At 40.9% G+C, this 16,528-nt stretch overlaps 1 protein-coding gene across 2 annotated transcripts in view; it reads right to left on the bottom strand.

Annotated features, from left to right (window-relative positions):
• LOC109307903 (molybdopterin synthase sulfur carrier subunit-like) overlaps positions 1 to 335 on the bottom strand; it is a 5,365-nt gene extending 5,030 nt beyond the window's left edge. For both annotated transcript variants that reach the window (XM_019532047.1, XM_019532046.1), the window contains exon 1: positions 212 to 335. In XM_019532047.1, coding sequence (XP_019387592.1) covers positions 212 to 320 — 109 coding nt within the window. In that variant the 5' untranslated portion in view covers positions 321 to 335. The remainder of the gene's footprint in view (positions 1 to 211) is intronic.
• Positions 336 to 16,528: the final 16,193 nt, after the last annotated feature.

Below are 16,528 nucleotides of genomic sequence, written 5' to 3' on the forward strand. Positions count from 1 at the left end.
CGCCCCGGCCCCGGCCCCGGCCTCGGGGCTGAGCGGCGGCTCCTCCTACGGGCCCGGCTGGCGGGAGGTCCGCAGCGGGCTAGTCAGCGATCGCCTCCGCCGCTGGGAGGGAGCTCGGATCGTCTGTCCCCGGCCCGCCCCGCCCAGTCGGCTGGTAGCCCCCGTGTGTGCGCTCCGGGCCGGTGTCAGTGGCCCGCGAACGGCTTTGCATCGGGCTCCGAGATGACCAGAACCGGGGTCGCGGCTGGAGGCTGGTCCCTGAATCGGCCCTGTTCATCCCACGTTTCCAGACGAGGAGGAGAGGCACTAGGCAGTGCCATGTTGTGTGCGCAGCCGTGCTGTTCAGCTACGCTCCTTCGTGAAATATTCCCGGGTTTTTAACACGTAGGGTGGCCTATGCGCAGGATCGTACAAGTATTGGGCAACTGCCCAGCCTTCCTGGAAAAGCAATGCTATCTTAGAAATCTTTATACAACTCACGACTGAGGAGGAAGAGGGGTCTGGCAAAAGGAAATGCTCCCAAGTTCAACATTTGTTAAGGCATATTGTTTTGTTTAGCTGGCCAGAGATTTGTTACATTGACAACAGTTGTTTTGCTGTTCAGGATGTCTATATACCACTTCACAGCAGCACAGTATTCAAATCCTCTCCCAAAACCAAAGATCCTAGTATTTGAACCAGAGTAAAATTACTAAATTACTAATCACTATTTTTGATAGTGGTTTATGGTGCACATTTGATCATTTCTGACTCCATTCAGGTAATGGGTTTGGACAGATGACATGCATATATCTGCATAATTTGTTAATTGGGATAATCTGGGGTACTTGTTTCTTCAAGGCAGATGAGCCCTGTTCACTGGTAAAGCATTACACTGTCACCTAGCATGTGTAGCTTACTGAGGACGGCTGTTTTGTCTCTCCACTCCAAATCACCAACATACAAAATTGCTTTAAATTATACCAGTGTACATCTGTCATCTGCCTAGGCCTGGATTAATACACATCCAACCAAACTCAATGGCTATATCATCAATACAGTATGTGCTCAGAGTGACCAAAATAAGTCAGTCTATGGATCACAAAAGGAGAGGGAGAGTTTGAACTCTTTTTGTATGAAATCAATACTGAACACACAAATATGTTGTCTAAGAAACATTTGTAAAAGAGCCTGCAGAACACCTTCAAAAACAGTTTTCTTCTAGTAAGGGTTATGCGGAAGGGTTACCACAGGGCAGGCAATGAAGAGCAAATGAGTTAACCTCCCCTCCACCCCTCCCCCCACTAAAAAAATGTACTCTTCTGTTTGTGAATGAAGTGAATGATTAACTACTGTTATAAATTTGAACTCCACTCAAGATGGCATGTGCCAAACAAACAATATGATCATTTTATTTTTCCCTGGGTTACAACTTGCATCTCTACCTTCTATATGGCATATATCACTTTGGCAGGGTGTATATAATAAGCCAGCCGGTAGCTGGTAAAGGGAGAAGTGTTCTTTGGCCCATAGCACAGGTGTCTTTCCTTAGATTAGCAATTGCCATTTAGAGAACTGTCATGGGAGGAACATAGGTGGCTGGACTCAGCTGAAGCAAGTTGGCTATTTAGGAGGACCTCAAAAGCAGAGGAATCAGATTTCACTTGGGCTGGGAGGACTACATGTAAGAAAGGATTACTATTTGATTTTATCTGAACCTTAATCAGGGGGCTCTGCAGTCCTTTCCTTGATTTCCATGCTTGAAACATCTAGTCCTCAGTCAAAGCTGCTGAGAGGTCAATAGCTGTGCTGTGTTGTGTTATTTAGGTTGAGAACAGAATTTATAAAAGGTGATATAGAAAAATACTGGAGCTATTAATCTTTGTTACCTATTAACTGACTGTAAGCTAGATCTACCAAAGGACAAAAACACCAAGAATAGGATTTAGGTGAAATTAAAGGACACAAACCTATCCTAATGGTGACCGACTCTCCGGAGAGGGTTCCAACCTGTGAGGCCTCTCGCTGCAGCCTTTAGTGAGGTGACTGAGCCCCTGCAAGGAGCAGGATTTTAATCTCATCGTCTCCTTTTAGCTAGTCCTAGGTGATTCTTTGCTCTGTGTACTGTTTTCTTTGGACCTCATTCTGAAGTATCTGAATTTCCATGTATGCTGCATCTTAAGAGCTAAGCAGTGCAGGAGAACTTTTTAGTTGCCCAAGTCCTTCACTGGCTCTAGCTGTACCCCACAGCTCTCAGTCAAAAGAAAACTATTTTCAAGAGGCTTGTAAAAATTTGCTGTATTTTAACCATTTAAATATATTTTTTCTTCCATGAACGATCTTTAAGTTGCCCTAAAGTCCTTCAGAGTTGAACATTGAGGCTTTGATATTTTTTGTCATGCTACAGTATTCAGAATTGAGCCAGTGCAATTGAAAACTTGCAGGATTTCCTCTCATCAAACATCATGCAAACCAAGAAAAATGAAGTCTAATAATACCTTGTAGAAAAAGTGACAAGGAACTGAATTAGTATTGATTTCTTACATGTAAGCAATGTGCGTGGACCTATGAAGATACAAAATAAATATAGGCCTTGCCCTAAAGATTTATATAGTCTAATAGCTCTGAAGCTGAAATGTGCTTTATGAGGGGGAGGAGAAGGGGGGTGAACCTTATTGAACTTGGGGAACTTAGTAGTTGAATTGTTCTTTTCTGCATATAAAAAAGCATAATAGGATGCACAGGGAAACCCATGGGGAAAAGAACTGGAGTGCTTTCATTACTAGAAAATGTATTTTTCCTGCTGCTTAATTGTTGCCGATGTTGCAAAAAAAGTCAGTTGTAGAACTACCTGGGCAAATACTACACTGGAATGATATCCAGTATCTAGTAGCTCTCCCATATCAATCAGTTTATTTTGAAGTAACTTACTGTTTCAAATGCTTGGTGAAAATCTTGAGTTAGAGCGCTGAAATTCAGATTTATATTAGTGGAATTGAGGGACGATCATAACTCATTCCTGTCTTGCAGCTGTCTTCAATTTTCTTGTGCTGATGCTAAAGTTGGCGCTATCTTTGATAATAAACCTAGATATTGATGAAAACTGCCATATTTAGAAATATTTATGCACTGCATTTAGTTTGTACAGATTGAGATCAAAACCAGAAAAAATTCATTTTGATGAACTGCCACAATCCCACACTGCCTGTTTCATTGGCAACCAACCAAATTGAAGGTGAACTTAGCTTTCACCTCCTTTAACAATTGTTCTAAAAACAAAGCCAAGCTGTTTGAATGCATAGAGAAGGAACCAAATTCAGATCTGATGCAAGAGAGCTTATTTGAACTGATTTTCAATCTCTGTTCTGAATTCAGGTCCCAACTGGGCTCAGTAACACTAGTAATAATTTGGAACACATTTTCCAATCCTTATTTGGGCAGGAAGGAAAATTGTTCCCTGAGTTTCCATGGTGGCAGAGTCAATGAAAAGTGAAAATATCAATCTCTTTGAGACACTGTGACCTCTAGGATTCTTATGTGAGAGAGGTATCTATGGTCATTTGACCAATGTCTTTAACATCCCCTTGACACTCTTTGAAATTGTCTATTACAAAACAGATGGTGCAGTAGTTACATTTTTGAAGGACTAGAAAAGCATGACCGCATCTGGAATTAATCTTCAGCTCCCTGAATCAATAGATCACCCAGGTTTAAGAGGGCCTTTCAATCTAAACGCTTTGCATAAGTGCATAGAAATAATACATGGCTTTTAAGGCAAAGCAGGAGCGATCTTGAACTATCATCATAGACACAACTTTATCTGTGAGACTGCTGCATATTTATAGGCAGTTCTATTTTACATGCACTTTTATAATCTTTGTAGCAAGTATTAGCAGTAAACTAAGTCATATGTTTCCTTTTTTCAGTGCAATAAAGAAGGGCATATAGTTTGTCCATAACTTATCATGAGTAAAGGGAGTCCCTTTCTATTCAGGGCTACAGTGTAGTTCTCTTTCACCCCAGAGGATGTCAAAAGATTTAGTAAACTGTATAACATGCATACAACATCTTTCAAGCAAAGCTACTTTGCGGGTAGTAAGCTTCATAGACTCATATAAAAATAGGGCTAGAAGGGTGCTCAAGCAAACCTCTAGTCCAGGGGTCAGGAACATTTTAGGGCAGAATGCCAAAAACACCTGCAACCTTAACTTGTAAGATGTTGGCGTGCCAGAGGCAGACAGCAGGTGAGCCACAAGGGGCCCTTTCCTTGTGGCTGTGCAGCCCTGGCCCCTTGCCTGAGGTGCAAGTGCCAGGCACAGTGCCTTAGTGTGCCATGCTCTGGCACATGTGCTGGGGGTGGCCTACCCCCGCTCTAGTCCAACCTGCCTCAAGGCAGGCTTGTCCCGCTAAGCATTCCAGACAAATATTTATCTAACCTGCACTTAAAGATTTTCAGTAAAAGTAAATGCATAACCTCTTTAGGTAATCTATTTGGAAACTCAACCACCATTATCGTTACAAAGTTCTTTGTAATATATAACTTGAATCTCTGTTGTTGCCATTTAAGTCCATGCATTCTTGTCCTGTCCCTGTGACAGGAGATAGTTAATAACAAGCACTACTTTATTTGAAGAATCTTATCAAGTCTTCTCTTGGTCTTCCTTTCTGTAAACCAAATAATCCCAGTTCTCCCAACTTTTTCCCCTTACAATATTTTCTAGACCTGTAATAATTTCTGTTGCTCTCCTTTTGACTCTTTCAATTTGTTCATATGTTCCTCGAAGTTCAGTGACCCAAACTGGCCACATCAGTGACCAGAGAGCTCACCAGTGCTGAATGGATTGAAAGAATCATTTCCCAAGACTTGCACATGATGCATTTAGCACATCACAGTATTTTATTAGCTTTGTTTTGGAACCATATTATATTATTACCTGAAATTCAGGCTGTGATCCACCATAACCATGAGGCCCATCTGTGCAGTGCTATAGCCAGTCATTCCCTCTTCTACTTTTGTGCCTTTGGTTTTTCTTAAATAATGTCTTCACTGAATGTACTTCTGTTTATATCGCATCATTTTCCAATTTATCAAGGTCATTTTGAATCCCAATTTTGTCTTCTAATGTGCTTGCTGTACCACCCAAAATTAATGTGTATGCTCTGTTCTGTCCTCTAAGTTAGGGCTGTCTAACTTCTAAGTGACCAGGGACTACCAGTCACTAACAGGATCTTCACCAGTGCAAGCAATGGGCCTATGGCCTTAACCTCCTCAGTGGTCTGCACACAAAGACATCCCCCCATCACTCCACTGCACAGCATGGGATGGCTGTTGCACCACACATTTGGGCAGCATCCCCATTTCAGCTCCTTTCCCCAGTGCTATCAGCTGTGCTACCCTGCTCCCAGGGCAGAAGCAAGAACCAAAAGCTGAAGAAGGGAAGGGGAGCCTGAAGCCCTGGCTGCAGCAATAGCCAGCTCAATGAAGCAACTGGTAGATGGCTAGAAACCTGGGGACTGCACATTAACCCCTCATGGGCTGCACGCAGCCTGTGGACTGCCTGTTGGACAGTCTTGTGCCAAGTCTTGAAGACACTGAAAATACTTAATGAAGATACTGAACAAAATCAGACCCAAGACAGATCACTGGGAAAACCTACTTGATGCTTCTTCCCAGTTTGTCATTAAGCCAGCTTGATGACTACTCTTTTCCCAGACGTTATATGTTCACTTTATAGTAGTTTATTCTAGAATCTATTTGAAACTCTATACAGAATTATGAGAAAGGAAGAATAATTTGCTTGATGGTACTGGAGCAAATCCCTATTCTTAGGATCTTCATTGTCTATGGAGAACAATCATTTCATCCCCCCAAAACTCACATGATACTCAATTTATGTGTGGTGGAATGAACTGTGATTTGAAGTACATTTCTAGGGAGCCTAAGTAATGCTGAGGTGATGTTGTTGCTGTGATGGTCCAGGATATATGTGAAAGGCAAAACTTCTTGTGGGTGCTACCTTTTATTGGCCCAAATGTATGGTTAGTGTACCTATAGGCAAGCTTTTGGGTATCATAAACCCCTTCCTCAGGCCTCTGAGACACAAGTAGACACAGCTGAGCTAAATAACAGATGGAACAAAAGCTTGTTAAGTAGGGTCATTGTTATCTGCGAAGAGCAGGTGTTAGCAAGTATCAGGAAGATTGTAATGAACTATGTCTATATTAAGTTTATGTTAAGACTTATGAAGCCTTAAGTATTTTAGACAAGATACTTAATATCACATTTCTTATCTCTTTCATTGTGAAACAAATACTACATTATCCTGCAAAAAATTAGTTACGTAAGGACAATAAATGTTATACCATCACATTTATAATTCAGGTCTCTTGCATCATGCTTACAGGCATTGTACAGACTGCAGATAAAGAAAAAGAAGAGCTCATACTCCTGGCGTGAAATCTTAGACTCATAGAGAAGTAAGGCTGGAAGGCACCTAAAGAGATCAGGCATCTCAAGAGATCAGTCCAATGAAGGATTGAATCTGCAACCTTGATGTTATTAGGACTACACCTAAACCAACTGAGCTAGACAGTTGCTTTATCTTGAGCCTATAACCATCATAAGGTGCAAGGCACTGACATGTATCTCAGAAGGTCAGATGTGTTTGGCCATATTCACTCCCTGAACCATGGATGGCTCACAAAAATGAAAACATATTCAGACTCCTTTCCCAGCATTTCAGAAGCTGACTTACAAGGCATAAAGGCATCACGTCAGACTGCAGGACTCAGTTTACTGTACCCATTTGGCCTATCAACTCTTTACAATTCCAGTCCAACTGTTTTAAACAGTTCACAGGAAGTGCAAACTGCCCCAAGTTTTTATAGTATTTCCCAGGAGCACTTCTCTCTTTCCTCTCCTAGAAGCATATGCAAGTGCAACACAATTGGGTCTTTTATTTTAACCCTACTAAAAGAAGATTTCAGTCTCATTTAATTTATTTTCTTATGCACTTATTGTGTGAAACCATTAATTATTTGCATGTCAATTACTTTTTTCCAATTCATTTTGTTTCCTGTTCTGTCTTTACCCTTAGCTATTATATTTTTCAGGTGATGCTATAGCATTGGAGTTCAATATACTCATTAATTCAACACAATACATAGTATTTTGAAGTAATAAGATTGCAAATCTATACATTTTTCAACTATTTCATTATAAGCACTTCTAGGGGCTGATGGTAAGAAATGTTCATAACATGCAACTTCCACTGTGGGCAATAAGGAACTTGGTATCTCTGAGAAGTCAGGAGCTTTTTACCAAAGGTTCTCTGCCTTTTTTATTGTCACTGACAAGCTACACATATTTTTCCTCTGTGGCCCCATTCAAAGAAATCCTTTGAAGATTTATCTGTGGACATCTCCCAGAATCCTTTGAGCTATTTCAGGAGGGCCAGGGGGAAACTCCTAAGAGGCTATAATAAATACATCATTAAATTTTTATTTAAAATGTGTTGGCCACACGTGCAAGACCTTCCACTCAACTTGGTGGCATTTCTCTTTGGATATACTACAGTAGCTTTGGGATGCTGCATAAATCCATTCTAAAATTTCAGGGACTGTTCCAGGCCTTAATGGGCAAAACCTTGTTGATTTGAAGGAAAAATAGAAACTGGAAGAGCAGATTAGTGGACACAAGTAGCCCATGCCATCTGATTTGCACGGGCACAGCTACAAGCCTCTATCTATGCAATTGGCTATAGGTCAAACTAGTTGATGGCTCCATTAATAATACCACTATTTCATTTTTTCCCACCTTCCAGTTAGAGCTTACCATGCTGACTCCCTGAGTGACTTGTGCCCTGGACAGAAAAAAAGAAAAATAGTAACGGAGGAAAGAAAGACATACCAAAACTTGGCAGGTGAGAGAGTGGGGAACTCAGACAGGGGGAGTGTCCGGCAGGAGAGATAAATGGGAAACTCCACTATACAGCAGAAAGTGTCATGAAGAAGGGTCTTTATCATAGACCAACATGAAGTAGGGGTCAGAGAATTTCAGTCCATTCCTGAAATAGAGGGCGTGTGAGAGAACGGCACACAGAAAGCATGTAGGGTGAAAATAGTGATATGTGTGGTACCTCTATTCCATAAAAAGTTTGGGGAGAAAAATTATGTTCTGTGAAAATTTTGTGCAATGTTGTAGTAAATAGCATTACAAATGATTTTAGAATTGTACCACCTAAGTTGAAAGCTATTATTTTGCTTTAGACTTTTTTATTATGGGGATGCCAATCATAACTTGTAATGAAAGCATTGTTAAGTATTGTATTCATTAGGAGTCACTCTGACATGAGCTTTTAAAGAGAAATCACTAGGAAATTCTGCTTACAACCTAGCTCACACTATAAATAATTCATAAAAAATGTCTTGAATAAAGCATCACAATTCTTTGTGCCAGAGTAAAATCATAAGTTTAGGTTCCTCAGTTTTCTTTAAGTGATTTTCCTCTGCAATGTGTAACAGCAATCACTTCCACATGAGGGCACCAATTGACATCTTATTCTCACATTTAATGTGCAAGCTGTATCAGTCAACAATTATTCCAATTTTACATTCACACAACTGTAGAAAAGGTTCATTTCACACAACAGTCTGCACTTCACTGTTCATTTTATTATTATTGATCTCCAGAACATACAAAATAAAACTCACTGTTGTTGCTACACTTGGAATTAAGCTATTTGTACAGGACCTAATTATCTTCATCTTTTCACCATTATAGTTTAGGAGTAATACTACCAAAGCCCCTAGAGTTAAAGTAATACAATTGTTGCTATTGTGAATTATTATCTGTATAATCACTTAGCATTGTAGAACACCTCAAAATGGAAATCAAAAGATATGATTTCTTCCTTGAAGAGTTTGTAAACTAAATGAAATGTAATGCGTGGACTCAGTAGCAAATCCCTAAGGTTTAAGTAGGGTGTGTGGAGTAAACACCAACTAGATTAAATGTGTATTCTGTGAAAGATACTGCACACAGCATGACATAATAAAGAAAGATGTTTTCTCTGAAGACATCAGATTAATTGGGATATATTCCTAGAAACCAGAAAGCTTGAAAGGAGCCCCCAAAAGGACTTTGGAACAAAGAGATAATGAGAGGCATTTTTGTATGACTGGGAGAATCAGGGAACTTCTTGCATCCCCATGCACAGCAGGATGCCTGAGAATTGAAGGAGAATGGCAAACACTCTCACAGTGCTGAAGCTGGGGACCATATACAATTTGTATTGCAAGGCAGATATACAGAAAAAAAAATTCCAAACTCAAGTGCAGGATTAGATTTATGAAATGATTTGGAATATGTTACTATATCCAGTGTTATAGAAGCTGAAGGCAAATTATGACCTTAGTAACGAGTCTATAAGGGTCACCTCTACCAAGAAAAATATGATTTGGAAGAAAATGATGCTCCAATGGATAATATCAACCATCTAGCAAAAGGGTCAGCACCCTACAACTTACCACCAGTTCCAGCCCATGAAGAGGTTATGTTTAGCTTGCCAAGATTTTTCACCCTATGGTGCTATTCAGTGGCCCATAGCAGTAGAGTAGGGAATTGGTGGCATTCAAAAGCATACAGTGGTAGAGGAATCAGTGGTGACTGGCTCACAAGAGGTGGGCAGGAGGCAGGAAAGTGTACAGAGAAGAGCCACAGAAATTATTTGAAGCTGGCAAAATGCCTCATAGTAAATGATGTAAGTATATTTAGTTTATCAATAAGAAAATTGAGAGGTGACCTGATTGCAGGGTATAATTATGTTCACAGCAAGAAAACAACAGGTATTAAAGAGCTCTTCAATCTAGGAGAGAAAGGAGTAGCAAAAACCAGTTGCTCAAAGGAAAAACTCAGCAAATTCAATTTAGCAATAAACCATGTTTTATTAATTAATTTAATTAATTTAGTTAGTTAATTGTGGGAATAAATTGCCAAGCTCTAATAAATTCTCCATCTCTGAATATTCTTAGATCAAGACACAATAAAAAGATGAAATCCTTTGGCCTGTGTTATATAGATGGCCAAATTAGGGCCAGAAGGAACCTCTAAAAGATTTAAAGTGTATGAATCTAGGAACTTATTGTTCCCCTTCCTCTATACTTAGATTAGTCTCTTTTACATCTTCTTTGAAATTAGATTGGGATATGTATTCTAGATTGTCTTTTAAAGCACCTATACCACTTCTGGCTGTTTCCAGAATGAATAAATAAAGTATAAATTGTTCACATATTTAGAAACTTGGCCAAATAAATTGTTCACATGTTTAGAAACTTGGCCCCAAACAGTCACATGTTTAATGGAAAAATACAAAGCATTTATTTTAGAACAAAATTATTTAGAAAAATAATAAAATCAAGATGGGAAATGACTCAAAAAGCAGTACAATGTGGTTTTCTAAGTGTATGGATTCAGCACTGAGAAAATGCAGTAATTAAACCATAAAATATCTTTCTTATGTGTCCATTTCAGTAAGTCCAATTTTCCTCATAGAGGATGAGACATTATTGTTGGTAATGACTTTACCACTAAGCCCTGTTAAAACTTTTAAACTAGTTGTTTCATTTTCAAGGACTGTCTATACAGGGAAGTTAGTTGCTCTACACCAAGCAAAACTAAGAGTAAAAGAAGGCTGCTTTAATGTAGGCACTCATGTTAGATCCAAATTCTACACCTGACATGCATAAACACTACACATCCACTGAACACCACACTAGACAGGTGTAGGATAGTGAAGTTCTGTCTGCCTTATTCCTGATATACATCCGGGTGGTCCCAACTGCCACCCTTGCCACTACATGAAGAAGTTGGAAAGGATTGGTGGGTTGAGCTGGAGCTGCCTCTCACAGTTCTACACTATCAGAAAGATTTTTCTACCTAGGAAAATGTCCTGCTTGCTGTTTGGAACTACAATCCAGCACCTGTGCACCATTTACAGATCTAAGCTGAAAATGAAATCTGAGCCATAATGGCTTAGTAAATGTTTGAACAATTACAAAATTATGAAGAGATTACATGATGTCTTATAGTGGAAATGGCAGTACTTGGAAACATATACAGATATGTTTCAAAGAAGAGAAGTATGTATCTGTGTGTGTGTGTATGTACATACACAGAAATATAGCAGTGATTCTCAGCGAGGTTACCATGGCACCATGGGTGGCTTGAGATCCTTCCAAGAGTATCACAAGGTGCCATGCAATGCTGGCACCATTAGGTGTACCAACATGATGCACATTATGAATCCAGCAATTTCAAATAGGAATCCATTGCATCAAAAATATTCTGACCTTCTGTGCTCTTTCTGAGTTCTTTGCAACAATAAAAAAAATCTTTTTTTTTCCATAGTTAAAAAACCAAGTGAAAACTAACAGCTGGCATTTTCTGAGGGGTACCTTGGGTCTGACAAGTGTGCCTTCACTATAAAAATGTTGATAACCATATAGAGATACTCTTTTTTATGAGCTCCCCTAACCATCAGAGCTTATCTATGAAAATGTAGTTTCAATATCCTCTTCTTTAAAGTCTTTTAAACCCAAAATAAAATGAGTCCATTGAATCCACACAGACCTTCTCACCATGCATTTGAAATGATGATATTTAGTAATATTCAGTTGGCAAAGCATTTGTTCACAAAGATGAGCTGCATGCATAGGAGCACTGGAATGTCCTGTGAGTACTGACTCTCACACTTTACAGAAACCTCCATACAAGCAGCTGCTCACTAAAAAGACTGCTGACTGTGGTGATGTTCCAGAAACAGTTAATTTACTTCAGTGGAGCAATGACACTTTAGATCAGGTGAAAGTCTGCCCAGTGAAAGTTACATTTTTTAGAAAAAATCATATTTGAGATAAAGAGAAGATGTATTGCAAAATGGCTGGAATGTGTGGCAAATTCAATGCTCCATAAAAGCTATACAGAGAGATTGCCTGGCTGGAAACTAAGGGTATTTGTAGACAACACAGGGTTTTACTTCTCCCGAAATCGAAGTGGTGGTTTTTTTAAAAACCACCGTTTCAATTTAAGGTGAAGTAAGCCCCCATGTTGGAACCCGATGCTTACCTGCCTCACCAGCAGCAGGGATGCTGGCAGGCAGAGCGGTTCCTAAGCTGCAGTGGGGGATAGTCCTTCCTCCTGCGGCAGCGGTGGGGCCCCAGCAGGCACCCAGCTCGGGCAGTTCTGGGGGGCACCGTGGCCACAGAGGGAAGTACCAGGCCCCCACGCAGCTCAGGCAGGTAGGCAGGCTCTGGGGGTGAGGAGATCAGGCTCGCCGCTTTTTTTTTTTTCCTGCCTTCCCGAACTACTGCCAGGCTGCCTGCGTGGGCTGCCTGCATGGCTCCTGAGACACATGGAGCCCAGTGCTTCCCTCTGCAGCTGTAGGGTAGGAACCTAAAACTCCTCCGAGGTGTTTTACTTTGCAGTGCCCCAAAGTCATTTGTTGCATCCCAAAGACATTTAAGGTGAATTACACCGCCAAATGTGTTACAGCGATTGGAATTAATGTGCAATACACCACTGAATATACAAACAGCAATGCCATTAAAGTGGTGCAAAAGGCATTTAACCCACTTTAAACCTGCTAAAAAGAGTCATCTGCAAATGGCCTATGACATAGCAACTTTGCAGAGCTCTGAGCTTTGTAGAGAACTGTGCTCTCCTTTTGCTGTCTGATACCCCTTCAACCATATTTTTCTGGACTGATACAAATGGAAAGTAAACGTTAATAAAACAGAGGACTGCATCTTCATATCCATACATTTCTCAAACAAGGAAATATCCCCGTGTTGGAATCCAAAGTTTCCTGGCCATTCAGAATTCATGGCATCAGTGCAAACTTTGATTGACACATCTGTAATCCTGAGGGCAGGACACTGTAACTTACTGTTATGCTTTCTGGGATCTGGTTTTTACAAATTAACTCTTGCTTGAATGTACCATGTGCTTTGCCCATCTTTAACAGTCTTCTGAATCTCTGTGTTTCAGTAAGCAAGGAATACCACTGGAGAACTCACAAACAGTGATGAGTAAAGCCTGCTGGAAGATTAGTGGCATGCTGTTATTCATTCAATCTTCTATGGTGTTTTTTTCAGTAAAAACATCTACAGTTTCCTCTATGTCATTATTGAAAAGGTTTTGCTCTTACTAACCAAACCTTGTCACTCCAGACTTGCAGACCCATCAGAATCTTCCAGATAATTTGGTAGGGCAAACCCCTTTCACAGTAACGATGCACAAAAATAATTACACACATTTCACTACATGAATGCTGATGGTTATCTGCCTGTCCAATGGAGGGATTATGAGAGCATTTGTTAATAAACAACTCATGCATGTAAGAGTTGCTTGTAAAATAATGACACAAACACATACACTTCTCCTAGGATTGACAAGGCTTTTTTTGTTAAGCAATCATAAATTTAAGAACATAGGCGTAAACTCAAATTCTACAAAAAGTGTACATCATATGCGGTATCAGAAATGTAATTGCCTTTTAATACTAATTTTTAAAAAGGAAAATCCTGAAGGCTCATGAACAAAAACGTACAAAAGGAAACAAGAGAGACAGAGAGTGTAAATTTCACGAACTGTGTACAAATCTGTGATTAGATAGCTAACTTCTGATTACTGCAGACAGACACTTAACTTTGTCGGGATAACCAAACACCGAGTGAATCGGGCCCCAAGGTCACGATGGGCCGGGGTGGCAATTGGAATACAAACAGGTGGGATTAGCGGCGGCGGAGTGAGTGCTGTACGGGAAGTTTAAACAAAGATGATTTATTTACTCACACTTGGGAAGTGGAGGCTCAGATATTTCTTCAGTTACAGTATAACGAACAACAAAGGGGTCTGTTGGCCCACGGGGTTCACTAGCGAGCCCTTGCTTTCTGCCCCCTGAGGGATAGGTGCAGCTGCCCACTAGCTAGTCCCAGGGCTGGTCAACAGCTCATGAATGGGATAACAAACAACAAAAACTGTAACGGAGTGAATCAAGAAACGGGGTCGTGACACCAGTCCAAAAGACAGTCCGTAAACCGAGGTCAGAGATGAGAAGCCAGAACGAAGTAAGCCGAAGTCAAAATCGAAGCCAAACAGTCCCGTAACAGATCAAAAAGACAAGTTGCTCCACCCGTCGTCCGCAGCCTCTGCTTGCGCCTTACAGTCCCTGCCGTCCGCAGCCTCTGCTCACAGGACCGTTCTCTCCCTGTGAGACAGTCCCTGCAAAGACAGCCTCTGCTCACAGGATCGAGCACAGTCTCTCCTCCAAAACACACACACACACACACTACCTCGCCACACCCAGGTGGCGGCTCACAAGCCTTTTATAAGAATTTAGTGGCCAATCAGAACGCTTTCCACAGAGAAATTTCTAGTCAAATTACATCATGCCGTCAGTGAACTGAGCATGTGCGATAGATCAGATTACCTCATGCTCTGTGATTGACAAGCCTCAAGGTCACCCAAGAGGGCACATTCTGGGGGCCTGTCTGTAGTGTCAACTCCCTGTGATGGCAGCACCAAACTTAAGATTTTTCCTTGACAAACTTGAGCATACAGTCAGTGTAATTATAGATATCATTCAAATATAAATCATGTTTATGTGCAGCTCCAAAATAAATTGTTCTATTGATTATTGATGAATTAATCTAAACCATAGATTGAATTTACAAAATTAATAATTTAAGGATCAGTTGTTTGGATGATCAAATGCCCTAGGTAAGGACATTTAAACTGTGATGGGGAATGCCGGTATCTTGAAATAATCTCTCAAAGACAAGCAAGAAAATTTGGAGTTTTCAAATAATCTAGAATAAAGCTTGCTTCATTGGAAAGATTAAACTCTCCAAACTGGAAAGCGGTATGGAATTTCCTCTGGGCTCAGGTCTCAAAGCCTACAGTACTCTCATACTCCAGGAAATTAATATGATTTACACAGAGACTAGTGAAAAACAGTGAGCACAAATGACAACACAGTCTTCTAATATACCACTGGAGCAAGCCTTCCCCTCTCCAGTGCTCCTGTATCTGCTTTTCCCTTGACAATTACCTCCTGGCATAGCTCCTCAGGCAGGATTGCCTCCAAACTGCCTCTTTAGACCCGTCCTCTTGAGCTCCAGTTTCAGTTTCATGTAGCACTGGCATCAGTCCAGTTTAAAACTGGCTAACCCCATTTTTGGCCTCTCTGTTTGCAAGGCTGGGAAACACATGCATGCACGCACACACACACATGCACGTGTGTGTGTGTGTGTACATGCATGTGTGTATGTGTGTGTGTGTGTGTGTGTAAGTTTAGTATGTGGTATGTTCCTGCAACACAAATCTTAAGCAGACCTGAGAGTCCTGTTTCAATTTTACTCTCTCTGTCTTCTGTGTCAGGACTCAAGCACAGAGCCAAAAGTATACTTTCATTTCTTCCAGGGCTTAGTTGCTCAACAGAGCTATGCCATATCTGAGCAAGAACGAGGAGGAGAGTAGGATGCATTGAATCCCACCTACCAACCCGGCATCCGTTTTGATTCCAGATGATTTTTGTAAAGGGAAGTAGTGTAAGGAAGTGGTTGTGGCTTGGGAATCATTGCCAAAATCTAGTCCAGTTTTAACTCAGTTGGCATGTGGAAATCCTAGTTTTGCAAGTCCTCTTCCAGCTTATAGAGCAGGTGAAGCCATCTGCCCTTAACAATAGACTCAGTACTAACGTCAACCAGTTACTAAGTATGGCTCAGTACCATTACAGTTTGTGGGTGCCTGGCCTAGATTATTATAACAAACTTCCTCCCTTTGTACATTCTGTTCCTCAAGCTCATCTGTTCTTAATTTCAGGGCCACAAGCCTGTTTTGGGTAGCAACCAGTATTCTCATTGTCCCTACAGAAAATTAATTGCTGCAGGTGGATAGAGTTGCAAGCAGTCACAAGCTGATTAGGAGTCAGGTTGCAAACCTGGTAGAGGAATCACAGCTCCTCTTTCCCACATTGTGAATACAGTGGCAGTATCTTGTCCAAAGAGTATCAGACAGACATGCCAGTAGTATCAAAACCATTACTGCAAACTGGGCAAATATTAAAAAGATACAACTTTGAGTACTGGCTTTTGGTCAGTTACCAAGGTCTATCATCCATTCTGTTCTTAAGGTATTTATGGAACTTCTTTCAGAAGTCTCCCTGCTGAAAGAGACTTGGGGATCATGACTGACCACAAGATGAACACAAGCCACCAATGTGATGTCACAGCTGCTAAAGCAAACAAAACCCTGGCTTGCATCTATAGATGTTTCTCAAGTATATCTCAGGATGTCATCCTCCCACTGTACTCGGCCTTGGTGAGGCCGCAGCTGGAGTACTGCATCCAATTCTGGGCTCCGCAATTCAAGAAAGATGTGGAGAAGCTTGAGAGAGTCCAGAGGACAGCCACATGCATGATCAGAGGGCAGGAGGACAGGACTTATGAAGAGAGGCTAAGAGCCATGGGACTCTTTAGTCTGGAAAAG

The sequence above is a fragment of the Crocodylus porosus genome, unplaced genomic scaffold (genome assembly GCF_001723895.1).
Source record: "Crocodylus porosus isolate Cpor-Errol unplaced genomic scaffold, CroPor_comp1, whole genome shotgun sequence".
NCBI lineage: Eukaryota > Metazoa > Chordata > Crocodylia > Crocodylidae > Crocodylus > Crocodylus porosus.